The sequence below is a fragment of the Corvus brachyrhynchos genome, unplaced genomic scaffold (assembly GCF_000691975.1).
Source record: "Corvus brachyrhynchos isolate BGI_N302 unplaced genomic scaffold, ASM69197v1 scaffold106, whole genome shotgun sequence".
In the NCBI taxonomy this organism is placed as follows: Eukaryota; Metazoa; Chordata; class Aves; order Passeriformes; family Corvidae; genus Corvus; species Corvus brachyrhynchos.
In genome coordinates, this window is record NW_008238834.1 from 4,193,643 (window position 1) to 4,220,437 (window position 26,795).

At 39.4% G+C, this 26,795-nt stretch overlaps 1 protein-coding gene across 4 annotated transcripts in view; it reads right to left on the minus strand.

Annotated features, from left to right (window-relative positions):
• The window catches only part of MYOM1 (myomesin 1), an 80,874-nt gene that overhangs the window by 3,157 nt on the left and 50,922 nt on the right, over positions 1-26,795 (minus strand). For 3 of the 4 annotated variants that reach the window (XM_017738245.1, XM_017738247.1, XM_017738246.1), the window contains 17 exons: positions 23,708-23,864; positions 22,673-22,779; positions 22,505-22,549; positions 18,751-18,887; positions 17,808-17,952; positions 17,136-17,195; positions 16,818-16,885; positions 16,142-16,255; positions 15,491-15,578; positions 14,756-14,794; positions 14,557-14,662; positions 12,563-12,726; positions 10,962-10,998; positions 10,612-10,634; positions 8,997-9,052; positions 4,002-4,217; positions 1,055-1,178 (listed from right to left, as the gene is read on the minus strand). In XM_017738245.1, the coding sequence (XP_017593734.1) occupies positions 1,055-1,178; positions 4,002-4,217; positions 8,997-9,052; positions 10,612-10,634; positions 10,962-10,998; positions 12,563-12,726; positions 14,557-14,662; positions 14,756-14,794; positions 15,491-15,578; positions 16,142-16,255; positions 16,818-16,885; positions 17,136-17,195; positions 17,808-17,952; positions 18,751-18,887; positions 22,505-22,549; positions 22,673-22,779; positions 23,708-23,864 (1,686 nt within the window). Of the gene's footprint in view, positions 1-1,054; positions 1,179-3,250; positions 4,218-8,996; positions 9,053-10,611; positions 10,635-10,961; positions 10,999-12,562; positions 12,727-14,556; positions 14,663-14,755; positions 14,795-15,490; positions 15,579-16,141; positions 16,256-16,817; positions 16,886-17,135; positions 17,196-17,807; positions 17,953-18,750; positions 18,888-22,504; positions 22,550-22,672; positions 22,780-23,707; positions 23,865-26,795 lie in introns of those variants that run through there. The other variant, XM_017738248.1, reaches the window with a different exon arrangement.

A 26,795-nucleotide genomic window follows, 5' to 3' on the forward strand; every position in this document is an offset into this window, starting at 1 on the left:
TCTTATGGAACCAAAACCAAGCCCAAGTCTTTATGGCCTCTAATTAAAATGATTAAGATGTAGATACTGGAAAACATTTACAGGTACAGAAATAATTGTTTCCACTTAAGTCACCTAATTTACAGGATTGCTCAGAAAAGTCTACCATACCAGAAAGGCAAGAGATGAAGGAAATGCTGTAAAATATTTGTTCTTGTGTTAGGAGCAAAAAGGTGGGGGGGGGGGGGGAAGTATAAAATGTTCTGTCAGAAATGATATAACATGTATGCAAAGAAAAAGTACTTAGGCAAAAATATGTAAAACATGTTATGATATTGTTGGAATTAAAGACTAATTTGGAGTTAAAATGCTCTATATGAGAGAGTTGTAATTGGGAAGAGTAAATCAGTGTCGAAGTAGTAATTATAGTAAGAGTCCAAAAGAACAGTAAAATAATATACAAGTAATATACAAGAAAGCTGAGTCACCAGAGAGCTTTTAATTTTCTACCCTTTCTCTAAATGAGACAAAAAATGGTCGCTTATAATTCCAACTTTACCATTCCATGTGGACATAAAAGTAAGAGAGAATAATTGATGAATCTCAGGTAGTGGCTAAACAGTCAGGGTTTTCTAAAACCCCTAGGCATTTGGCATCCTTGAATCAGCAAGGCCTTATTTTTGGTGAAATATCAAACATCTAGCTGCTGCAATGAGTCTCACTTTGGAAAATAACACCATCTGTGTATGTACACATGCTTACAAAGTCTTCCCTCTGCATTCAGAAATTTAAAAGGATTTATTATGACTTAAAAAGCTTTCATCAGCCAGATTAGTCAAGGTGACAACTTGCAGTGGAAGTAGAAAAGGTGGTTTAAAAATATTGATTTAAGTCTCTCTCACTTAGGCCTAACCTGGTAATTCATACTTTGTATCTGTTGTTGATTGAAAGTGTGCTTACTATAAACTTGATTGATTGGGACCTATGAAATCTTGATTGGCACAGACAATTAACTCCATAACAATTTAACAATTTTTTCATTGGAATAGAAGACTGTAACAGTGAAAGCACTCACCTTTCTTTTCCCCTTCCTTCTGTTTGCTTGCTGTCATTGCTTTTTTCTTTTTAGATACAGTTTTATTATTTTGATTGTGTCCTTGGACTGTATCAGTCTGCCCTGACACAGGCATCACAATCACCTGAAGCAAAGCAAGAACAAAACGTGCACAAGCAAGGCATGTGGATGCATCACAAAGTCAGGCTGAAATCACCATAACTGAATCCCTGGAAGCAACACCTTTTGAAGCAGCTACTACTCTAACTTTCAGGGACACATACATCTGCCAAAGCAAAAAAAAAGTAGTATCCAGCCTGGGAGGTGACCCATGTGTATTCCCTGGCAGTTCTGCCAAAAGGAGGGAGGCAGGAGGACAGATTTTTCAAAATAAAGTGGTAGAAATAAACTGTTGCCAAAATGCAATCATTATTAAAAATAATACTAAGTAATAAACACCAGTTATTGCAAAGAGCGAGTCATATTCTTGTTTGCACTCTGGAGGATGGAAGAGCTGTGACACTGTTATTTGTAAGTTATATGTCGTGGGACAAATCTGGAGTGACCTGCATATCATCCTTGAATTGGCTTCATGTCCTACTACGAAAAATTATAAAATAATTTTTGCATTAGTTCTTTGAACTCGGGAAGCTTGCTGTATCTCAAATTTCAGATCTTCTCATGATTATATTTTGAAATTCAAAAATTAAGCCTTGTTACTTTGTTTTACTCAGCTGCTGTGATAATAATAAATAATCTGAACTTTCTTTTGTAACAGATATTGATTCATTAAAGGACATAATTACACACTTAGGCCTTAAAAATGCAATAATGTCATCAATTTTGATACTTGAGTGTTAAATATTTTAGGAGATAACACTGTGTGAGCACATATGCTGTTCATGTGAAACACCAAAACCACATTGATTTTGCATAATTTCATGTTAAAAATCCCTGTGATGTGAAATCTCTTCGGGAAGAAAGAGAAATTTATACCAGATAAACGTAACATGTTCCTTGAAACTAGTGGTACTATTAGTGCAGGCACATGCTAAAGTTAGGCACATGCTAACATGTTTTGGTAGTTCATAAAACTGATCTAAATATGGATTATTTTTATAAGACTAAGATATTAATCATTAGCCCTTTCTAGAAACTGATTTTAAAAAAAGAAATTGGTAAAATCGGCATTTTCACCATTGGTAACTGTGTTGAATCTATTTTTACCTGAACCATTAAGAATTCCCTCATGCTTCCACTTCTCCTTTAACATCAGCTGGCAATAAACCTCATATGGCAAGAGTTTAAGTGAGTGTTAACTGTACAACACTTAGTAGTGGCATCCTCACAGAAATGCCAGTACTGCACCAAAGTGAGTGCCTGGGACTGCAGCACTCTTTCTGCAGTCACAGTAGCTAGAAAAAACAAGAAAGAGTATGTGAAAGGTGCACACAGATCATGCTTGGACTGAAAATATATGTGTTAGTTCTTCAGATTTTGATGTGAAGAATTGTGGTGTTGTGAGACTAGTAATGAAAACATTTATTGACATGGAACATTGCTCTCCTAAGTAGCAATTGGGCTGATAACTGCTTCTGATCCTATCCTATACGTATAGCATCACATGTATATATCATACATATGTCCAGCATGTTCTGTTGCTTTTCCTCAGCTGATATAATCAGTGGCATTGTAAAATGGCAGACATGGAGTTTTTAATCTATGTAAAGTGCATTCAAAGATCTGGACAAATGTTTCTTTTTTACATTTTTGTGTAACCAAAAAAAACCCACTTTTTTTTCTGTGTAACAGTGAAGATTCTTTTTGTAGCTTTAAAAGATCTTGATAAAATATGTTATTTCTGAATCTCCAGTGTTAAGTTTGGATGAAATTCACTGACTTTTCTATCTAACAAAATATTTACATATCACCCTTAAATCACAATTCATGCCTTTGGTGCGTTGAAAAACATAAGACTACTTCTGTGACAGAATTTGCATAAATACCTTGTTGAGTTGAGAGGAGAAGTAGTGAAGGTCTGGACAGAGAGGTGTGAGGAGATGCCATTGTGTTTTTGTTGCAAACAGCAAAGTGAAGATTAACAGGGATCTAAAGGGAAGCTGGAGGTAATTACAGTGGTGAAAGCATGAAGACACTAGGACACTGTGCACAACTACTGGAGCTGTGACTAATAAAACAAGACACAGTGAAACAAGCTTGTGATGGAAGGAAAGAAGTGAATTCAGTTTATTTGTGAACATAGAGCAGAGTTCATACACTTTTACAGACACACACAATTATTAGTGTCCTGGCCTCCTAAGCCTTATTTTCATTTGTGTTACAGTACTGTTACCCTGTTTGGGCAGATTAAACAATATTTAGGGATGTAAATGACACCCATATTAAGGCCTCACTAAATTAACACAGCAATAAAAAGGGGCCTTAACACAGACAAAAACCAGCAGTAATTTCTCTGTGATCTAACACATTCCATCTATGCTACTTTACCAAAGCTGGAACAAATCCTAACTGCTGCTCAAAAACACCCCGATCATTTTTGATCTTTCCATCTACCTCATTAGTTGCTTCTAATGAAACAATTTTTGACCCTTTCCTTCCATATGCTCCAGGAAGAGGGTGAAATGGTGTGTTTACAGACAGCAAGCACTTGGCCTTGCTTAAGATGCTACAGTTAGTTTCTGTGAAATTAGCAGTAAGAAAACATTTAGGAAAGGCCCTGTTTACCCTGGCATAAATAAGTATATTAGAAGAAAACGTGAAGTAAATGGAAAAATCCAAGGCTGCCTGCTAAAGCAGAAAGCCATTTACACACATGGATTATTGTCAGCCTAACATCCAAAATGTCCTCTGTACTTCTGTCTTCTAGTCTTAAATTTACGCTTTCATTTTATCTTACTGCTTTTTCTCTTGCTCAGACTCTCTCTTCCTCAGGTATGTACACACTTACAGTGACGTCGCTGGTCTCTGTACCGTACTTGTTCTTCACCACAATGCTGTATTTCCCAGAGTCTTGTGTGGACACAGCAGAAATGGAAAAGCTGACATTTTTTCCAGATTCAAACTTCAGGATGCAATTGGCATCGGATACAAATGATTTTTCATTCTTCAGCCATGAGACCTCTGGGGTGGGATCTCCCCAGACAGTGCAAGAAAGATTAAGTGCCTGTAGAAAAAGTACAAAGGAATCATGAGTCAGTAAATACTTGCTGTGTTTTCTGATGCCTGACTCTCCAAATATTCCAGCTCCCCATTTAGCTGCCTGCTTTAATAAAAGGATGCATACCATCATGAGTAATCAATAATTTATGTCACTCTATCATAAAGGAAAAGAAGGAACTCGGTTAATTCAAAAATGCCATTAAAACCTTTCAATATTTTATGGACCTTCTTCTCTCATAATCACTAGTAGATGCATATTTCTTAATACAAAATTAGATACTATCTGCTTTTGTGTGTTAGACCTGAAATAAGATTTTAATGAACTGACAGATGGTTTTGTTCACATTAAACTCACTATATATATATCCCATAAGTAAAGAAAGTGTGCCTGCTTTTTAAATAACTAGGAACAAAGTGGCCTGGAATATTTTGTTTAATTTTGAATCCTTTTAAACTATGCCCTGACAGCTCTTCTAACAGACTTGAAGCATTTTACGCACTCCTATAAAACTATTTTTAACTGAAATCAATACAGGCTTTACTCATTCTTTGGTGTTCATGTAAGTATTTCCCTTTGATGTTAGTACTGTTCCTAAGGACTGAATTCAGTCTCATCAGACTGCAAGAAGTATCTTCACTCTTAGAGAATCATATTGATGGAGACGTCACTGGCAGCTGCTTCTACCTTCAGTGGGCTGGTGAATCTCTTGAGTACACTTTGTACAGGCCTTCTTTTTTTCTTTTCAGCTAAGAAATTAATTTTTGGGAGATACTTATACATAAAAATGATCCCCTCCTCCAGTCACTGTGCTATGGCAATCTTCTCAAAAGTGTTTGCAAAAGTGAGTATCACGTAGAGAGTCAAATGTGAAAAAAGTTCACATGACAATTCAGTGGTACATAGGCCTTTCTCTGGAGATTTATTTGGGAAGAAATTTATTTATATGTAAGTACTGGATAGTACACTGGTCTAAATTTAAAATGCCATTCAAAGGGGAATCTAACTGGACTGGAAATTGAAGAACTTTTACTGCAAAGAAAATGGTCTTCAGTGGTTTATTAGGAATAGTGATAAATAAGTGATAAATAAGGAATAGACAAGCTTTCACTTGACAGGAATCAAGTATCTTTTCCATTTTGTTTAAAGACTCTTTCTAAAAATGTGACAAAAATAAGGGCAACTGAAAAGCACTCACATGGTTAGCCCTATAGGCTGTCAAGATAAATATCCACAGTGAGAAATCTGTTTAACTGGCTACCTTCCCTTCAACTCTCTGCTTCTTATCTGGTAGTGTGATAGTGGAAGATGGGACAGAAGAGAGATGCCTGGAAGGCTGTTGAAATGAGCAGATAGAAAAATTGATACCTCTATAAAAGTGAAACGTGTTGATATCTGTGAGAACAAAATAAAAAATAAATCCCACATGCCCAACCTGAGGACCAAAATGAGAACAAAAGGGAAGGGGAAGTTTTTCCTCCATCAGGAACACATAATTCTTAGTAGTGAAGGAAGGGCAGATTCCAAGTACAAGGTGGTTATGACATGGTGGAAATAGCCTCTATCTGATTTCCTGCCGCCACCTACAGCTGGTGAACATGTGGGGCTGTTGACTTCCTTCTCTCATAGCCCACTGGTGTCAATGTGGCTTTGATTGCCATATCAGTCCATCTTTTTGAAAAACAAGTGGAAAACAAGAGGTTTTACATTTCCCCCTCCTCCTTATCCCTCTGGATACAAGCATGCTCTCAGCCTTAGCCAGGCAATGCGTGTGGGCCCCTTCAGGTGCTTGGTATTTCTTTATTGTCTTCTGATTCTCTAGCAACCAAGAGATCAGCACCAAGTGGCCCCAGCTGCCACTCCACCACAGTGCTCATGAGCTGATGTCCATGTCCAAACAGCTCCATTAGTGGCATCATTCAAAGCTGGGGTGTTTGAAGTCGTATCATACTCCATAATTCAAAGAGACTCAGGCAGCAGTGATGATTCTTTTCTTTTTCTAAAGCATTCCTTAAAATAGCTACATTTTCCTTAACCTTGTATCACTAGCTCCTGTTTGACTTGAGTGATTCTCTTGATGTTCCCAACTCCTTCTATTTGTTTTCCAGCTACTAATGTGCAGAGATGTGTCTTATTATTCACTATGCAGATGGTAGTATCTTTGGTTTTCTAGAAGGTAATTCCATAGCCAAGGGGAAGTGGTTGCTCACTGTGACTGCACCTATCTGTTTTGGATTTCTGTCCTTTGGGCAAGAGATTGTCTTTGCTCATGTATGTATTTATTACTCACTGAAACCCTTGATTATAATACTGTGTTCAACTGGAAATCCTTATGGTAAAAAAATGTGTCCTGTGCTCCTGGGCCCAGGGCATTGGGGCATGGGCACTTGGGGCAACCAGCAGCTGGAAGTACAGACCCTTTGTGCCCCTCACTATCTCTTTGCCTTTTACTGCAGATTATCATGAGTAGGGTAGTACAGGTGGCAGAGATAAATGTGTCATTGTTTTTTGAGTATTGCCATTCCTCTTTTGTATTAGCACAGAGTCACAGTCGTGGATGGCTTGGTGAGTGGATTGAAGCAGCTCAGTCAAGGAAACCTGCTCCCTTATTCCAGCCTATCTGTGAGGATCTACACCCCTGGCAGAAGGGTAGAATAGTGAGTTAGTGGGAAGAAGGATGTTATATGTTGCTTCTATGCCTGAAAGTGCCTGTCAGAATCCTAAGCCTCTTCACTCATTTACAGGCCTTCATTAAAAGATCCACTTAGGTTAAGTTGGCCAGCTGGACGTGAAACTTGTGCTAGCATTCTCTGTCAGGTCAGATTCCTCCCTAATGTGAACTGACACTTAGCCTTTTCCAATTATACCACACTGCTGAGGAGCATTTATGTCTATCAGTGGAAGCCTCTTAGGCCATCTGGAACACTATTTGATTAATACTCGGTAAACACTGGTTCATTCGTTCTCACCCATACCCTTCAGCTCACACGTGAAAAACGAATAAATAGCATCACAGTCACAATGTTAAGTTTAAATTTGAGATATGCATATGCTTGGAAGTTCAGTCTCGGGATACCAGTCTGTTCATGTAAGTCTGTGGTTATGATGGCACCAGTATTCACAATCAAAGCTTGCAATTGCCAGACCTCTGCTACCTCATTTGCTGTTTTACAAAATCCTCAATGATTGTGCAATTTGCATGAGTTACACAACAGAGAATTGCATTCCCCTCTGTCCAGCATATATGCAAACAATAGACAGCTGAGCCAACACCACCCAAACCAGCTCTGTTTTCCCCAGTAACTCTCTGTCCTACTCAAAATGATCCTCTACTGAATCAAGAAACGTAAGGTCAAGGATATTTGTCTTGAGTTCTGGGAGTATTTCAGTCATTTATTCAAACGTTACGAATGTCCTTGCTCTCAAGGACAACATGTGTCTGGGTAAGATTTTGCAACTCATTTTTTACAAACTCTTTTTATAAACACTACACATTTTGCTTCAGTGAACTCATACACACGTTCATATCAACTCTCTTTTGGCTGAAAGCTTAAAACTGGTAATCATTTACACCCTGTTTACACCCTGCCAAAACATTCTGAGAATCAAGCCTCCAAGCACTGATTAGCTGAGAATCTGCTAATTCATTCTGTTCCTTGGTGTCTTCTACCTACAGTTACAATGCTCACAGGAGTGCTTCTTACTTTATAGCATTTCTCAAACTGCTAAATCTGTTAAAGAATTTTATTTTGTAATGGCAAGATACTTGATTTTCCCAGAACTGCTGCAGTCAACTATCTGTTGGCTATATCTCACATTGTTAAGCATTTCAGAACAAGACTTTAGATTCTTAACACTTCTGCTGAGCTTATAATCAAATTATTTTAACCCAGCTGACCTACTGCCAGATAAAGCCAGAAATACCAGGAAGCTGCCTTACTGTAGTTGTCACATTACAGGATTTCAGTGACATTCACATGCCCTATTTCACTGTTCACACACACTGTGAAGAGGAATTGCCTCGTGGCAGAGCAGCAGGAAGAGCAGGCACTTCTTGGTCTCAGTACTATTAAACAGCAAGTTGTAGAAGCAATGTGCTGGGAAAAGGCTGTGAAAATTGAGAACTGACTTTCTGGTCATCTGTTCCATGCTCAAGCATCGATGTCTCTCTGGGAGTGCCTTACCATAATCTTTCAGCTAAACTCTCCTAATATAACCCACTATAACACCAGTGACTTATTTTGACTTCCTTCTCCTTTACCCTGATGAAGTAGATGAATTTTTCTCCTATTGTCTGGATGAGAATTGAGTTACTGTAGTTTACTACTTTTTCACTATTTAAAAGCCAGCCTCTGCAGGTATGACTACCATGACACATTGCAAGGAAGTTAACTGTAAAAGGCGTAGAAAGACTGGCTCTCATGTAAAAAAAAAAAAAAAAAGAATTACACTTCCCTGATGCCCTGTTACAAGAAAAAAATCTAACTGTGAAACCTGTGCATGAATTTTTAAAGAGATGGTTATATAAGGAGTTTTAGTCCCGACTCACATTGTCATCTCACTTTTATCTAATTCTTAAGAAGAGACACTGCCCTGAATATATAAACCCATCTGTGCAAGTCCATTGAATTATGTACAGAAGGCAGGGGATGAATAAATAATGTAGCAGATTTTAAATATGGCATCTTAAAAAAAAAAAAAAAAGAAAAGGTGAATGTTTTCCCATCACTGAAAGGCATTCAAGCTGTTGGGATGTTGTGTAAAGCTTCAGTTAATTTACTGTACCTTGCCCTCTTGGATGGTGACAACATCGGGCAAACCTCCAAGTACCCGTGCACGATCTGGAAACAAAAAAGAGTAATTTTCTTTAGTGTCTCAAAATCAACTGCGTGCCGGATTCAGATTCTCTTCTAGTTCTTTCCTTTTTTCTTATTTATGTACTTGTCTCTGATATCTGTGCTAGCAGAGAACTATCCAGCATTTTTAGCACACCATTTGGACTTAAAAAAAATGTTGAATTCACAGCAAAAGATGTGTTAATAGCTGGTGTCAATCACTTAAAGAGAGGAATTAAAAGTACATGTGCTGTGTCCTGCAGATTTAGACATCAATTCAGTTTTAATTCTGAGTGCATGAAAAATATTTACGTTTTTGAGATCTGGTGCTCAATTTTTTTACTGTGATAAACGAAAAACATTGGGTATCCAAAGGGAAATGAATGACACCTGGTAAAATTCTGGAAATTGGCTTTTGATCTAAAGACAGACTTCAGTCTCAGTGGCAACAGTGAAGTTCCACCACTTATATGTATCTATGTGTTAATGAGAATGATAGCTGCTTGATCTAGTTTTAAACTCAAGAGTCCCATAGAAATCTTAGACAAATACAAATAAGCCAATCACACGCAGGCTTTAGTGCACTTAATCTGGAATATGGATTTTGTTCGTTACATGTCTGGGTGGAGCCTGGCAGAGGAAGGAAATGACTGTACAGAATGTTCCCCTCTAATGTGTTCGGTAAAAGATGTGCTCTGGAGCACAGAAATAACAACCTTAGGAGACCAGGAGAGGGACTGTGTTATGTCAGTTAACATGCCAGCGCCTTACGGATAGTCCAGGGTCAGAAATTAAAGGTCAGGGCAGTCACTGACCCCTTTGCGCTGTCTCAGCTGGGACTCGTTCAGGTTACCGCTCATATCCAAGCCCTGCTCTACCTCTCCACACATTTTTCTCAAATAACTTTTCAAATGCCAGTTCTGCCCACATTTTTATACAGGTCTGAAAGTCATTTGCAGTGGAACAATTCATTTTTCCATGGGTTCTTTTGTAAATAGGGAGGATCATGAGTTTAATAATTCAAGTTGAAGTCTAATAACTTGCTCCTTAAGTAGTTAATACATATTTCTGTCTTAGTTGCTCTGTTGGAATTGACATACAGGCAAAAGTATGAGGAGATTCGAAGCAATTTAAAAGCTACTGTTGCTTTCTTACCCATTTCTGTAAGTAATGCAGAGTCATTTGACATTTTAGAGCATTCAAATATAGCCAAATTATTTTCTCCATCTTTGAAAACAAAGGGATTTTTGTGCAGAGAACATGCATGAGAGATCCCAGAAATAAAGTTAATTTTTAGAGAAGGCTAACTGGTATTGAGAACAGGAGCTTAGATGAGAAAAATCAACCCAACCTGTAAGAATAATATGATTAGCTGCAAAGTGCACTAATGTTAAATCAACAAAGGGTCACTTATTTCTCCTTGGTGTAAGGACGAACTCATTTTAGGATGAGTACATGCATATATACATGCATACATGCCCTCTCCCAACACACAACATTCCTGGAGAGGAAGAAAAGCTTCATAAACAGTTTATTGCAACCATTGTCAAAGAAGGCCCACTTACTTTTCTCTGCAATCGCAGCTTGTCTGGAGTTGAAAGAAACAAAGGGAAAGTCCAATTTCAGTTAAGGTTTACTTACAGTGATTGAAAAATATGTTATCTTTTTAACTGCCTTTAATCCATTAAGGAAAATCTCTCTCATTGCTTGGCAGTACTGCTTTTTCTTTGCTACCTGACTGTTACATAAGAGTTGCACCAAAGAAGTCACATGCAAAACTCCTACGGGCTTCTGTATGACTAGGACTTGTTTCATCTCCAGTTTCATCTATAGTTATCTCCAGCACAAAACAAACAAAAAATACTGTTATTATTTTATGGCTGCAATTATTGTATTTAGATGACATAATACTTACTTTAGTCTCTGGAACTCAGCAAAGGCTTCATCAAATGCTTTGTAAAGAGGAAAAAAGTAGGTTTAGAGATAAATCATCACGCAAGTTTAAATTTAAAATGAGTGAGTAGATTTAAAATGTGGATGTAATAAATTTAAATTGTAAAATTTAAAATGGCTGCATGCATGTGTATTGTACAAACTCTAAAATGCTGAATGGTTCAACTGATAAAGGCCATCTGGTATATGGCAGCTATCATATATACATATGAATGCATAAACAAACTTTTTTTCTTCTAGATGTCAGGCTTTAAGACAAAGAGAGAGCAAGAAAATAGTAGGCTGAAGTAATTTCACAAAATAGAGGAAGAAATGCACAATACATCACCTAAATGAGAGATTATGGCAGTGACCTCTGAAGCTTTTAATATTATACATCCCTATCTAAAATTTTTTTGAGCATGCACAGCCAGTATATGTATATTTATTTATAGATTATGTACATGGACAAGTGAAGTTCTCCTGTATTCTTCCTGTTGCCCCAGCAAAGCACACTGGGTCACCTTGCACACCCCCACTTCTGAGACCACTGGTTTATAGAATACAAGAGATATGATTTTCCAAGCATTTTGCACATCTGCTTGAAGCACTACACTGATGGCTACAAGCAAACCAAACAACAAATTGCTGTCTCCTTTGTAAATTCAGGCTAAGCTGCCATCATGGGGGAGGCCAACCTCTCCTGCTTTGAAAGGGAAGAAGAAATGTCTTTTCCTAGAAAGTGGAGATAGAGTACAGAAGGAGCAGCGTGGAGATGATTATAATGTTATCTCCCTTATACAGAGCTTGCAAAAAAAGAGTGAAGCTTTAGGAACGGGAAAGAGCAGTTTGGAAGGAGTTAATCTGTTCTCTAGGATCTGAAAGGTCTCTCAGAGTAAAAGCTTCCAATGGTCAATCCAAATTGTTCCCCTAACAGTCCTTCCTCATGCTGATGAAAGGTCTTGGCATCTCTGAAGAATAAGGAGTTTTATTACACCCATCAAAGAAATGTGGTAGGAAAGTATCAGAACAAACTTGTTCCTCACTTCCTCCTTCAAATATTCCTCGGAAGAGAGACACAGAGAAGGCATTCAGTGCTACAACTCATTTAAAACTGCCAATCAATGCCAGCAACACAAGCGGTTTTGTAAAATAGCTCAGAAACTGGGCTGGCATCTCAGTAGGCAGACAATAAGTGGGTATTTGGAATAGGAAAAAGCTGTTTGTATCTTATGACCTGAGAGCACATATTGGGGAAAACAAATGGCATGGATTGGGGAGAACAAATCAGAGAATCACAGAGTACACTGAGTTGGAAGGAACCCACAAGGATCATTGAGTCCAACTCCCAATCCCACACAGCACCATCCCCAAGAGTTACATTGTGTGCCTGAGAGTATTGTCCAAAAATGCTTCTTAACTCTATCAGGCTTGGTGGACGCAGTCCCTACAAAAAATGCCAGACTGGTGGGTGCACACACCCAATGGGCGACAGGTTTGTATCAAGATCCTGCTGTGGATGCTCCTACACTACCCCAGCATACTGCCCACATGGTGATGATGGTAGCAGAGGGAATGGCCTACCTTGTCCAGAAAGATCCACTGTCTTTTTGTGTGTTGTGTTGCCATCAAAGAGTTCCATTATGTATCTGCCTTTGTCCTGTGGAGTCGGCTCATTGATCTGCAACCAGATCTGCTCCCCGGTGACACCAGTCCTCATTCGGTCTGTGAACTTAATCTGGGTATCACTGAAAAGTACAAAACAATGTTACCTTTTCATTTTACTGGAGTATAAAAAGGATTTGCTCACGTTGAGTCACTGAGCACATCTGGAGTTACTAAATGATTTCCAAGATGCTATGGTATGCCACCATATTGTGAAACCTTTGAAGTCAAATCCTTGCAAGAGTTGTGAGCCAGCTGGCAGAATCGGTGGGACAGCCTTTCCCTGTTCAAGGTCCGGCTATCCTCACAGCTTGCAGAAAAATTACGCATCTCAGTCTACGACCTGAGCCGTGGAAAAGCTGTACAAGTCTTAAAGTCAGATCTCTGATGGGTAGCCCAGGCATCTACAATTGTTGCTCTTCTCTTTTTAGCATAGGTTTATTTCTGCTTGGGCAAAAGAAAACCATACAGGGCTGTAGATACAGATCTACAAAAAAACCCCACTTTTGATACAAATGGTATTTGCCCAGTTGGAATGATTTCTGATGCTCTGCTATGTTTGGAATTTAAAACCACTTTGACATAAGTATATCTCCTTCCATAAAAAAAATTCAAAAAACCAAACAAACCCCCCCCCCCCAAACCAAAAAAAACTGGAAAAATCAATTTCTTAGCTTCCTAGCTAAGCAGTTAATTTCCCTGGATGAGGCAAAAGATATTTGTCAAAAACCTACTCATTTCCGTGTTATCTTTAAACTGATAACTTTGAATGCACTGGAGGGAAAAAAACTATTTTTTTTCCAGATTAATTTGACATGCTTCAAGACGAAACAGGTTTCTAAAAATGAAATGGAGAAAAGAGAGATAGAAAGGGGGAAAAAACCCCCGGGATACTTCATATTCTCTTGCACTTATTTGAAATACTTAGGACTTTTGATGATACCAGGTCAAAATGGGTGGCAAGAAACAAGAACGCCTCAAGCTGCTTTCTTTTCTCTGACAGGGTGCTGCTTAACATTACTGTCAATAATTACAGCAAGCCTGGTACAGCACGTCCTGGGTATTCTGTGCCTCATTTATATGAGTTTTATTGAAAGATCAGTAATTCAGATTCCATCATACGGACTAACTACTATCATGTCCACAGGAAGTGAAACAGCAGGGATAGAAATAATAGATTTGAGGTGATCTAAGTTGTTTACTTCTCTTGTTTACTTCTCTGGATTTTCCAGTGCAAGCTGTTTGTGCTGGCTGAGAACTCAAAGCTGTGTCATGGATTTGGATGTGCAAGTCCAATTAATTTTATGGGGAGCTGGATATTCAAATTCTTTTTATAAATCTCAGTTCTTCTGTCTGTCTTGGTTAGGTTTGTAGTGCTTGCAGCAGGGGTTGTCTGGATTTTACTGCCCTGGGCACGCGCTGGAATTTGCTTTGCCTCCTAAAAATGAAGCCATGCATTAAGAGGATATGCCTGCTTGCCCCAGTTCCACTGAATTGTGGCTTCTAGACAAGAAGACCTCCAGGGTAGGTATCTCTGAACCCATGGTGCTGGCCTCTTTTGAAGCTTGATGGTCTCTTGGGTTATATTTGCATCACTCCTTAAAACTGAGTCAGGAAAAGATGCAGCTCCCACTGGGGAGGTAGGAAGTGCTCTGAAGCAGTACAATCCTGCTGGCATCCTGTGGCATGGGACTGTCTTTCATGAGAGAACCTACAGGAGGGCCTGGATCCACCACACCTGACTCTTGTGCTGGATTCATGTGAATGTAATTGACTGAAACAAACCCATACGAGATAAGGACTCATGAGAGAGGAGAGGAAACCTGGGGTTCACTTCTCTCACATATCCGGGTTCTTTCTGAATCTATAAAAACAAAATTGCACTGGGTTTTGCAAAGCTCTTGTATACTTACTTGTGCAACCAGCCTACTCTCAAATCTTCCACATAATAAGTAACATAGGAGTACAGCCTGATACCCTCAGCTGTGCTCTGGATTTTCAGGTCTGTTGCAGATAAAGCTGAAAGAAGAGCACATGGTTTTATGCAGCCATACAGCCATTCATTGAGTGCCACAATGAGTCATTCATTTGAAAAAAGAATTAAGTGCTTACCAATCCTTCTGCATACTTCATTCATCAGATCTGCAAAAGCTGTAGAAATAAAATCCAGAGACTAAGACTCTGTGTCTGCAGTTCAAGCACAGTCAATAGTAGGACAAGTACTGGCTCTGAAATATTCTCCCCAGAAGGTTTGAAAAACCAATCTCTGAAAAAGCTACCTTTTCAAGCATACTAGAAATCTGAGTAATGCAGAAATGTAGCCTGTTATTTCACAGTTTCCAGACTTTAAGTGCAGCCTTGATGAATACTGCTGCAGCTGAACAAAACTATATTTTATTTTTTTTTTTGTAAATGACTCTATTCAGCTGGAATGCTAACCTGTCTATATACATTCTAATGGATATGAGTGAAATGTTAAGAATATAGTAATCACAATAAGTGGAAAGGCCCCTAAGTAATTGGCAAAACATAATAAAAATCTTCTTAAATGAGATAGTTCTGTAATGTTTTTCTGTACTTGTAGCCTTATTGATGGACCCCTGAGAAAATCTGCTATCATTTTTAGCATTAGTCACTCTATGCTCCCAAAATTATACAGAATCCAGATGCAATAAGCTGTATTCAAATGTTACTTGAACTGAATAATCTCAGTTTTTCTAATCATATGATCTTGTATGCATGAGGAACAAAGCCACAGGAAGGCAATGTGTGCAGATGCCTGTATTACCCTGAACCAACTTCAGTCAGGCTATCTGCTGGTGTGGCTGACCGCAGCCAGACTCTGACCTGTGTCCTTGAGCTTTAGCTCACTGGAATCCTTTCCTCTGTCGTCCTTCAGTATGACTTCGTAAGTGCCAGCATCTTTCTTAGAAAACTGCAATATTGTAACAATAAAACCAGTTTTCAGAACAGGTACGGTAGAAAAATCTAGATTTTACTTCTGATCCCAGCTGATATCCCGTCCCTGTCCCCAGGGAGGTACCCGGTGCCTGGGGCTGCCCCGGTGCCCCCCAGCTGCCCTGCTCCTGACTGGGGTGGTGGGATGGGCTTTGGCAGGAGGTCCTACCCCAAATTTGCTGCAAGGCTGGATATGGACCAGGCCCCTCTGGTGACTCTGAGACCCTGGTGACTCTGAAAGCCTGAGTGACAAGCATTTTCCAAATGCTATTCAGAATGGAAATGTGGTCTCAATCTGTTGCTAAACTGACATGCAAAGGAAGTGACAAGCTTATTATCTCTTCTATCATCATTTCCTGAAAATCTGAACAAGCAGCTACAGAGAGACATTTGCTTCTGCTAAAACACAGACGCCTTGTGAGCTTTTCCATTTTTAAAACCCACTTCCTTTTTCAATTGTTCTGCTGGAGTACCAGATTAGATCATATAATTAATCTGAACGCTAACTTCAGCTGAGGGCTAATGAAGATAGTCACTCACCTCTGAGATCAGCAGAGTACACACGCCATCCTTAAAGTCATGTTCTTCATCTACCATTATCTCCCTGTCATCTTTGTACCACACAATGTGTGTTTCCTTCTTAATATTAGCCACCTAAGATGGATGAAAACCACATTGCAATTATTCTCTTCATCTGAGCAGGGGAACTCGGTGTTGCATGGGTTAGCTTGTTCTTTGGGTTAGCTTGTTCAGGTCTCTCACAAAAGAACAGCAAGCTTTACAACCTGATGGCAGTGAGCAACAGCAGGCCTCCATTTTAAAATGAGGGAGGCAAGAGGGGAAAACAACAGGGATGCAAACAGAGAGAAAAGGAGGGCACGGAATGAGTTGATCCTGCCCAGGGAATTTCTATGTGCATAAACAGGCCAAAAATGAGTAAATCCCTGGATTTACAAAGACTGTAACTTTCAGGTGCCTTTCTCTGAGTGGGTGGCTGATAGACCTGAAGAAAGAAATTCAAGCTATTTTCCAGCATATTTTGTTACACGCAATGAGCTGTTGCCTCAGCAGGATTAACCTTCAGAGGCTCTGTCACTGTCCAACATGCAGCTGGGAGTACAAAAGCAAAGGGTATGTTTTTAGTCCCTTCCCATCCTCACCATCAAGGTAGTGGTAGGTCAGTGTACTCTGAACATTATACTCAGTTGCCCCTTACCTTACATTTCAACATCACATTACACTCATCGGTAACTTCCCATCCCAGTTTATCCACGAAATGAGGACCTGTTTGAAATTACAGGTATGTTTTTAAAGGTCACATTAATGGTATTCGTGATGCAAAATGAAAGACAGATGTGTTTTACTTGAAAAGAATACTGTTATATTTTAATGTGGTTTCATTTTTCCTATTTCTGCTTCAGAAGTAACCATGTAACACCAAAAAAACATGTATTTCAAATGAACATATATAAATATAAACAAACTCTTAACAGACTAACACATATGTGATTCTTATAAGTATTCATATTATCACCTTGTTTCCTGTGCCACTCTTTTCTCTGGAAATCTGCTTCATCCCGTAGCTTCTTGAATACTAGGAATTAAAACCAGTAAGAAATACAAGGTTAAACTTCATGTGCTGTTTGTACAGTGCTGAATGTAACTGTAACAGTTCAGTCTAACGCTGTCCCTTGGATGTCAGTGAGAATCTGGCCATAGGATCAGGTTTTCACTGAACATTCCAGAGTGTCAGAAGCTGATTATGGCTAACTCAGCTTTCCTAGCTGCTTGCAGTCACCAGAAGTTTAATGTGTCCTGTTTGATGATGTGCAATCTCCAATCATACAGCTCCTGGTAGGAAGGCAAATGAGAGGCAGCAGAGTCAGCAGCTGCTTGTGCTCTAACAGGTGCAGCTACTTGTTCCCAGATGAATGGCGTTTTATATGGGAAATTTTCATTCCACCCATTGGAAAACCAAACTATGACATGCTGCAGTATTTTACATTTCTGTAACAATTCCCCTTCCTCCCATCACTTTAAAAATTTCAGTTCACACACATGCCCTGTCCTGTAGAAGGCAGGCAAAACGGTGAGATAAAAAACCTGGAACGTCTATTGGTGTTGAAAACAGTGAAAAGTGAAGATGACAACTGAGGTAACCTCGGTATAAATTTTCCAGCCCACTGCATAATACAGGTTAGCCTACCATCACCAATGAGGACAAGACTAGATTGATTGGTTGCTTTTCCATCCTGCAGCTGGAACGTGTAAGTGCCTTCATCCTTTTCCTCAAGTTTATCCATAATCATTTCAACAAGTCCAGTCTTCTGGTCCACCTTCATTTTATATTTCTTCAGGAGTGGGAAGTAAAGCAACAATTAATACATATCAGAGACAGAAAGTATTTTTGAAGTGTTATAATGGTCTCTTTAGGAGAAGTTATGTTTTCTTTATTTGGATTCCCACTTACTTAGGTTCCCATTTGTTCAGATCCCTATCCTATTCTAGATTCACTATCTCTAGCTCCAGCTCCAAATGTACAACTAAATAAATAAATCTGTTTATTTACTGATGCTGTACAAGCACATGATGTGCCTGTTGCACAGTGAGTACTATGTTCTTTTTCATTAGAAGGGTTTAGATTTTCATCTCTTCAGAGTAATGCTTTCTTTGAGGGTGATTATATTTTATAAGGTTGTGTCTAGAATGCTCCATCTCTGCCTTGCCTCTGATATCAGTGTTGCAACAAAATCATGCCATGCCCCATCTTTGGGAGTAACAATTTCTGCAGCTGGAAGCAACCACTTTTTTCTGTAATGTAATAAATTCCTTCAAACCAGAAAGAGAGGTAGGAGGAGCCTGCTGTATTGCAGTGATTCCTTGAAGACCACTGTTAATAGAACACATGGTATTCACAAAAGTGGCAGGAAGGCATATAACTTTCCTTTATAAAATGCATCCAGTAGAATTCATCTGAAGCTCAGAACTATGGATAAAATCTTTCTAATTATGCTTTCCATGACATATGTGATTTCTCATGAAAATGCACCTGAGTGGAGCATTAGTTGGAAGTATATTGAAGATAGAGACGCTAATCCTCATTGATACTCATGAAAATGCAAACACATGTCAGCAGTGAAAAGCCTTACCTCTCCATTGAAAATCTCCTTATCATTAAATACAAAGTTGGCCTTTGCATTGCCAGACAGTTTTTCAGCTTGCAGCCAGAATCTCACTTCTCCTTTTTCTAAGATTTCCACTGCCAACTCAGAGACAAGTGGGACAGCTACGAAGAGGAAAGAAAAGAATGATGCATGTATTTTGCCTGTGCCCCAACAGCTGTTGTCTTCTACAACCAGAAAGCCACTTAATCCTTCCATACTTGAATACTGTGTGCAAGGTAACTAGCTTATAACAGCTCTTCACATAGACAGAATGCCTCTCCACTCACATATACATAGGGTCGAGATTTCATCTTTTGATCCTTCTATCACAAGGTCTGGTCAAACTAAAAGTGTTCAAGATTTGAGTTATGCTCCATTACAAAAGAAGGCTATTTCAAATGCAAACTGCAAGTATCTGTGCAGCATTATGTGAGTCTGTATGGTGCAGACCCATGTTTAATGAGTTGTCATTAATAATATTACTGTAAGACAGTGACCTGACTCAGAAGGGGAAAACCAAAACAAAACACAAAAATACTCCAAGCATAAAGCCAGATCAGAAAGTCAGCTGCCGAGCTGTAGGTTGGGAGATTTTTGTAAACACTCTGATCCTCTGCTGAGTGGAACCTCCATCTCCAGAATTCACCAAGTATCTCAACACATCCTCAATCTTCCCAGCACATTTTGTTTTCCTATAAATGACTGAAACCCCCACATATAAACCAATTCAATATGTCAACAGGGAAGAAAAAAAAAGTAAAACCCACGTACTATACCATAGATAATATTAGTCTCTCTTTTTTAGTTAGTTGGGTCCTGTTAGTAAGAGTTCTCAGCTTGCTTTCGCTTTAACTTTTCTTTAGGACACCATAATCAGCAACATTAAGATGAGTAGTTAGAGTCTGATATTGGGGCATATTGCTCATCTTATTGACTTCCATCATGTTATCTTAGTGGATGTGCAGATTCTCAACAAAAATCATACTCTCAGGATTACATGTGCTGCTGTGTGTGAACTCTCCCCCAGGCTCTACTTTTTCAGTAGTCTAAAGTCTGCATTGCTAGGGTGTAGCATGGAACAGCTGAGGACAGTGCACAAACACATGCAAAACACATGATGATCTAGTCTGGTGATAGTGTAAAGACACACCTTCCAGGGCAGGCTGGTTTCTTAGCTCGGTGTATGCAGAGGCTCAGCTACAGCAGGAGAGGACTGGGATCAAAGCAGTGTCTGATTTCTCTCATCTTTCGATTTGCACCCTTCTAAATGACTGGGGTGCCTTCTGGACCACAGCTGCCCTCTCACCCCACTGCCAAACAGGCTTAGGGGGTGAGGACCCCTCAGCTCTTCCTCTGCCATGCTCACTCCTTCTCCCTCCCATACCCCACATCCACATGTGTGCTTTTGGTGCCTGAGTGGCACAGGGTCTGTCTCTGGTAAAAATAAAGCTCCTGGGAGGTGAGGCAACAGTCACAGGGAAACAAAGAGAATTATGGAAAAGACACGTGCTTAGCCAGAGAGGGAAAATCCTGGAGCCTGGAGGGGCAGCACTGCCATGAGGGAGCAGGGCAAAGACAACCCCCTGGAAGTGTGTGCCAGCTGTGCAAATGGTCCATGTGAGCCTTCCTCACCCAGCACATCACTTTGTGTGTAAGAAACAGAAGGAATCTCAGGGCTTGCATAATTTCTTAAAACAAAGCAACTGAAATGCTACAGGAAGCAAGTGGGAGTGTGAATAGACATCAGGCTGCACTGCTTTTGTCTCACTGTCAGCTCTACAGCAATTTTAAACCCCCACTTGGCTTGCCTGTTATTAACCAAGAATATCTTAGTCTAACATAGAAGAGAGCAAAGAATCTCAGCAGCTGTTAAATAAAGGGCTGGAAGGATGCAAAAGGATTCTTTTTTGGAGAAAAGTGTGATCACTCCTCAGCCCAAAGAAAGTGGACTAATCTGTGTTACAGCCTGCCATGAGCCAAAGTCTTATTTTAAAATATTTCCATAAGCACTGACAGCTATTTTAGCCATTTTCCAGTGGTTTTACATCCTATTTGTTTAGCATCACAATCTACTGGCAGTGCTTGACAGGCAGTCCTCGGGCAGTTGCTAAATTGAGGAGTTGGAAGAGTTTCTTTTTACCTCGCACCACCACACTGTCGTACCCATACGTAGTTGTGCTCCGTAAGGCTGTTATTCAAGCAATCCATTTTTCCCATGGAGTTACTGGCTGTGTGTGTTCCTAAGCAGAAGTTCCATTAATTGCTGCTCACAAGTACAGACAGCTGAATCTCAACCCCTAGCTGTGATATATATTTTTCTTGAAGTGTACACAGGGCCTGGAGTGGCCAAAGCACATAAGACAGTTTCCTCCTTAAGGATACTTTCTGTTGTGACCTCCCTTTTCTGCCTGTGCCTTCTGGAAGCTCATGCACAAATGTGTGTGTGTGCTGTTACCTAATACAGTGCAAAAAAGATGCCACAATCTGTGTCCTCAGGAGCTTATTTTGTGACGTTGGTAGTGAACACTACGTGTGGAAGAGTCCTCAGAAGGCAAGGGTCAGGGCAATTAGGGTCATGCAACAGCAGTAAGGTTCCATGATGACCGACTTTCAGTGTGAAAAAATAATTAGGAGAAGATAATTGGGAGGAGCAGAAGTAAGCAAGGGTTTGGGCTGTCATTAAGCTATCAAAAGGTGATACGGTGTGTTGAGAAGAGTAGAGCTGATGAGAAAAAGATGAAGAAGGAAATGAGAAAGAGAGATGATGTAGGCAAAAAGGCCATTTCTGTAGCCAAGTATTGGCTGAGAGGTGCAATGTGGGCTGAGTTGGAAGAGGTGCCAGCAGTGCATGCACTGAGCTGAAGATTTTAAAATGCAGGCAAGAGTTTTAGTGCCTGGAATGAAAAAGAAGAGAATGTAGTGGGAGAAGATGAGACCAGGTTTAGGTCTCGTCTTGTTGTGTATATTAAGATTCATTATGCAATGCAATATTATTTTTCCCCCATTTATTCAAGTAATATTCCAATAAAAATTACAAAATCATGCTACTGCCAGGGTATCATAAATGTCATAAATGTATCATAAATGTCATAAATGTATCATAAATATCATAAACAAAAATACCATCCCAAGAGCAGAAAGCATGTTCAAATTTTGTCAAATGTTCCAGGAAAGAGAGAGAGAATGAATTTCAACAGGAAAATTCTGTGTGTATAGATCATTACAGCTGAATTTACTACACTTGTCAACTTTGTTAACCTTAATTTAACTTATGTTAACTTCTGTTGGAGTAAAATTAGAGAATCTTTCGAATTCTGGTTTTCAAATCAGATTCGGCTGAGTAAGTATTAAAGCCTGTTCTGCAGAAGAAGCAAAGCCAATATGATACTTATTTTCCAGCTGTTACATAGACTTATTATATAGACCAGTAGCCTGCAATAGTTTGGGAAGAACATCAGTAATATACAAATGTACTGAAGGAGAGAGAGGAAATAAATCCTTCTTAAATTTTTCAATCCAAACCCACTTTCACTTGGAATTACTATAGTGACCTCCCTACCTGATGGTGGCAGGAGCTTTGTGATCATAGAATCATAGAATGGTTTGGGTCGGAAGGGACCTTCAAAGGTCATCCAGTCCAACGCCCCTGCTCTGAGCAGGGACATCTCCAACTAGGTCAGGCTTGTGATACCCCACTGCATGCAAAGCTCTTCCCTAAAGACATTAGTGATTCACTTACTTGGGAATTGGCGTTCATGGCTCAGAGCAAGCAGGCGTTTCATTTCTGCAAAAGACATAAAAGAGGTAATATGAGGTGTGTGCATGCCTTTTGGATCTGAGAGACACAGCAGCAGGGAAAAACAGATGTGGAAGCAAACTAGACATGCTTAGTAGGCATTGTGTCTACCTTCCTCATCAATTGTGTAGCTTGATGAAACTCCATCAGTGTCTGTAACAATACAAGAGTAAATTCCCAAATCATCTTCTCCAAGATCCTTAAAGGACAGTTTTGACCTATATGGGAAAAAAAGCACATTTTGGTGAAAAGGTGAAATCCATCTGAACCAAACCTCTCCTTTCTGTCTATAATAGCAGATATAAATAGCCTTGTGTTAGCTTTTGCTCTGACTGGACAGACAAAAGGTACAGCTCTGACGACTATAAACCGGGGTGAGTCCTACCATGTGTGGTACAAATGGTGATGGCACCAAATTAAAAAGGCATGTTTTCAAGTCTTTGATGACCCTGGAAGAATACTATAAGTACAGGCCGACTCAGTTTCCATATGGCAGCACCATGACTGTGATGGGCCATTGCTTCTTTTGATATGGCTTCTATCACTAGGAGAGCACATAGGCCCTTCATGGGCTGAACCTGTGCATTCACCTTGTCCTCCTCTGGGAAAAGCTTGAAGAAACAGAGTAGGCTTGGAGACCGTTATATAAGTTACTAAATGAGGCCATGGTGATGCTATCCTAAGAAAGCCTTGCTTACTGCAGCAGTTCCAAAGATTACAGCGGCGTTACAGGGCAAAAGCATTTTGCAAGCAGCCAGATAATTTTATTATTTGAAGATTTAAAATAATGGGAATAGGAATAGGAATAATAATAATAATGCTACTACTACTACTACTACTACTACTACTACTACTACTACTAGTAATCTGCCTTGACTGACAGGTTATAAGCTGACAGGGCACAGATTTTCTCTCCTCATGCCTAAACATCACTAAATTGCCTACAGAGGAGGTCTGACTCATTCTGTGCAAGCTACAGTTTCCAAATGGTCTGTGTATGGATTTACTGGAGAACAGCATTCTCAGGAAGTAGCCTTCAAGTAACTGAGGCAGGTTTAACTCTTCCTGAGGTCATACATCAAAAGGATCTCTGTGACAGCCTAGATCTCCCAAACACAAGGCTATTGCAATCCCCAAGGGTCTTACTTTCCGCCTTTGGTATTGATGTTCAGTCGAGAGTCATCCTCAATTGGTTCATAATTCTTGGACCAAATGAACTTAGAGTCTGGAGACATCTGATCACATTCAAAGTTCAAGGAAATTACTCCATTGTCATCTACATCAACCACCACTTCCTTGGTTCCTTAAAGAGCAGAACAAGGCAATTCCAGTTTCTCAGGGAAGTAAGCACACAAATTTCTACAGAGATCATTCAGAGAGTGGATTAAGCAGATCCTTGCCATTTTCTCAGCTGGAACATAAATTGCTGCACTCATTGATATCCCAGGTCTTTGATTCACAAGAACAGTTCTTTTTCTAATCCACAGGTCAAAAAGCATCATAAATCAACTGATTTATCTAAGATGAATCTAAGCATCTAAGCATACATGAGAGTTACAATATTTGCTATGAAAAAGCCTGAAGGGGTGGAAAAAAGCAAGCCTCTAAACCCACTAAATGTTTGAAATATTAAATAGCAATATTTTCCATGGTAAGGAGTAGTTAGAGCTTTCATTATGCAGCATGCATTTCCTATTCTCTAATAAGGCAAGAGCTATACAGAGAATAATGTGCAAATGTGAGCATTTGAAGAGGTGAAGAAGAGGAAGCAGTCAAGTTGTCCAGCAGTGCACACTTGTGACTGAGGCACATTTTTGGTGACACTGGCTTCACTCAGGGAGGTTGGTTTAATTGCTGTGCTTGGCATCCAGCCCTGCTGCTGTCTGGACCATTAATCCTGGGCCCACAAAGGGAGTGAATATTTGCAATTAGCTGCTTAAGTCACCCACCCAGTCTTGCCAGTACCCTCAGTCCTTGAGCTGGATAGGGTGACCTAGTTCGTCCTGTAAAAGGCCGTGGGGGTGAATCCCAGGTCAGCAATCTGAAGGCGCCTCTGTTCTGCTCCCTCACACCCCAGTGGAGCTAAGGGAATTTCATCAGGGATTTGGGCAACTCAGTGAGCTTGTCATCTGTGGCATTAATGTTCATTTCAACAACTTGTGTGAGAATGTCAGGGAGAGCATGTGCACTGAGAGGTGCTGGAGAACGTCCAGCCTTCTTTTCTGAACAGCTCTGAGCTGGATCTTGCATCTGAATAGGGCACTCATGTCCTATTACTTGGGCTAAGACAATTCTGGGCTGCCCAGAATACTAATGACACACTTTCTCCACAAAGTATTGTTCTTTAAAGACAAGAACCTTATTCCTGACACTGAGATTAAATGCTTTATTTTCAGCATAACTCTTAGTGACCCTCAAGCATAGAAGGAGATTTCTGTGTTTCATCATCCTAATACTAAACAGCTCCTGTCTTGACAATCTGTGTACACACAGCTTTCTTAGCCTTCACACTTTGCCATAAACATTTAAAGAAAGATGAGATTAATATTCCCATTTTGGTACCATTATGTACCAGCCCTTGCAGCAGTGAAGCACATTAAGTACCAATATGTGATAAATGAAGTCTGAGGCCTACAAATATTTTACTAAGCAGCAGTATATTTGCAATTTTTTGTTATAATTTAATTTATTGTATGCAAAATTCATCACTTGCAATTTCATTAGTGTTTAGTTTCCTGTGGGTCATTAGTCCATGAATCTTTTGATAGCACTTTATGTGACGTGGAAAGAATTACAGCCATAAGGTTAATTTGAACAATATAATCTTTTACATTTGTTTTAAAGCATTCTTATTGTGGTAACAATGCATAGCATTTATTTCCAGAAGTGATGATGGAATTTACCACTAATATTTATATGAGTAAAAAAAAAAATTGTCTAAATTACTGACTGCATTTGAAGACCTCACTCCACCTATCCTCCAAAATGGAGCCAAAGAAGCTGCCATAGTACTAGCAGTCTTAATTTCCCTCCTCTAGATAGCTTGGTGGTTTCAACATGTCATCCAGAGCTTCTCTTAGAGTCACAGTAAGAAATAAAATACTTAGATGTCATATCACATCTCCATTTATCTGAGCATTTTAATGCATTGAGAGTAAAGAAATAACAGAACATAAACAGACATTTTCCATAAACTAGAGGTAATGGCATCATTTTGAATACAGCCAGTCAGAAAAGTTGAATGGGACAGAGTTTCATAAATTTCTGAGGCTCAAGACTTTCTCAAGTGGCTGATGCAGGCTCATAATCTAGTTTTGCTTTGTATCAAGATAAACAAGGACTAAGGGCAGCAATGTGGAAGAGTTGCAGTCTGCCCTTGGATTTCTCTTGTTTCCTGTGGGATCCACATATGCCAAAGTGCTTTTGTCAAAAGCCAAAGTTACAGCTCAAAAGTAGCATGGATTGGTATTTGTTTACGTGATTGGGTTTTTAATTTTAGAAGATAACTGTACAAATTAAACATGGTTTTCAAAGAAAAGAAGGTGGATGCAAAGTATTGAATCATTATATTTACACATTTCTTTGCATAAAGACAACTGGCACCCTTTGTATGAAATCATGTATTTTCATTCAGGATATTATTTGCTTACATTCTTTGATTAGAAATCTCGGTCTTCTTGTGATTTTACACATTCACCAAAAGTAGCATTCCAGCAGGAACTGTGTAGAGAGACCTGACAATATTTTGTCTCCATCCAAGATGGTAATAAAGGCATGATTCATTGGGCAGCACCAAAAGATTTGTGGTAATTTTTAAAAAATGGTGTGATTGTTCTTGACATTTTTGTGGTTTGAGTGAGAAAAGTGGAAGCCTGCTCAAGAGGCTGTTTTATGAAACAATTGTTTTTAATAAGTCCTTGTCTTTTCTTAATACCTTTAAGAAGCTTAGTTTAGTGGATTCTGTATCAGCAGATCTTAGCTCAAAATATGGGCCAAGTAGATTTGTACACATAAGCAATTTTCAGTTCCCTGAGTTTTGACGGGGCTAAATCCTCACTTTCTGGTGATCCTTCATACCTATGAACCCTCCTTCTCTAATGGTGAGGTCTATAAACCAAATGTTCTGCTCAAGTTCACCTCATTTGAGTGAACACTGAAAATAGTATCCAGTTTTTTTTGGTCATGTCATCTTCAAAAGGGTTTATGTTTCTATTTTTTTTCAATTGTAGTAACA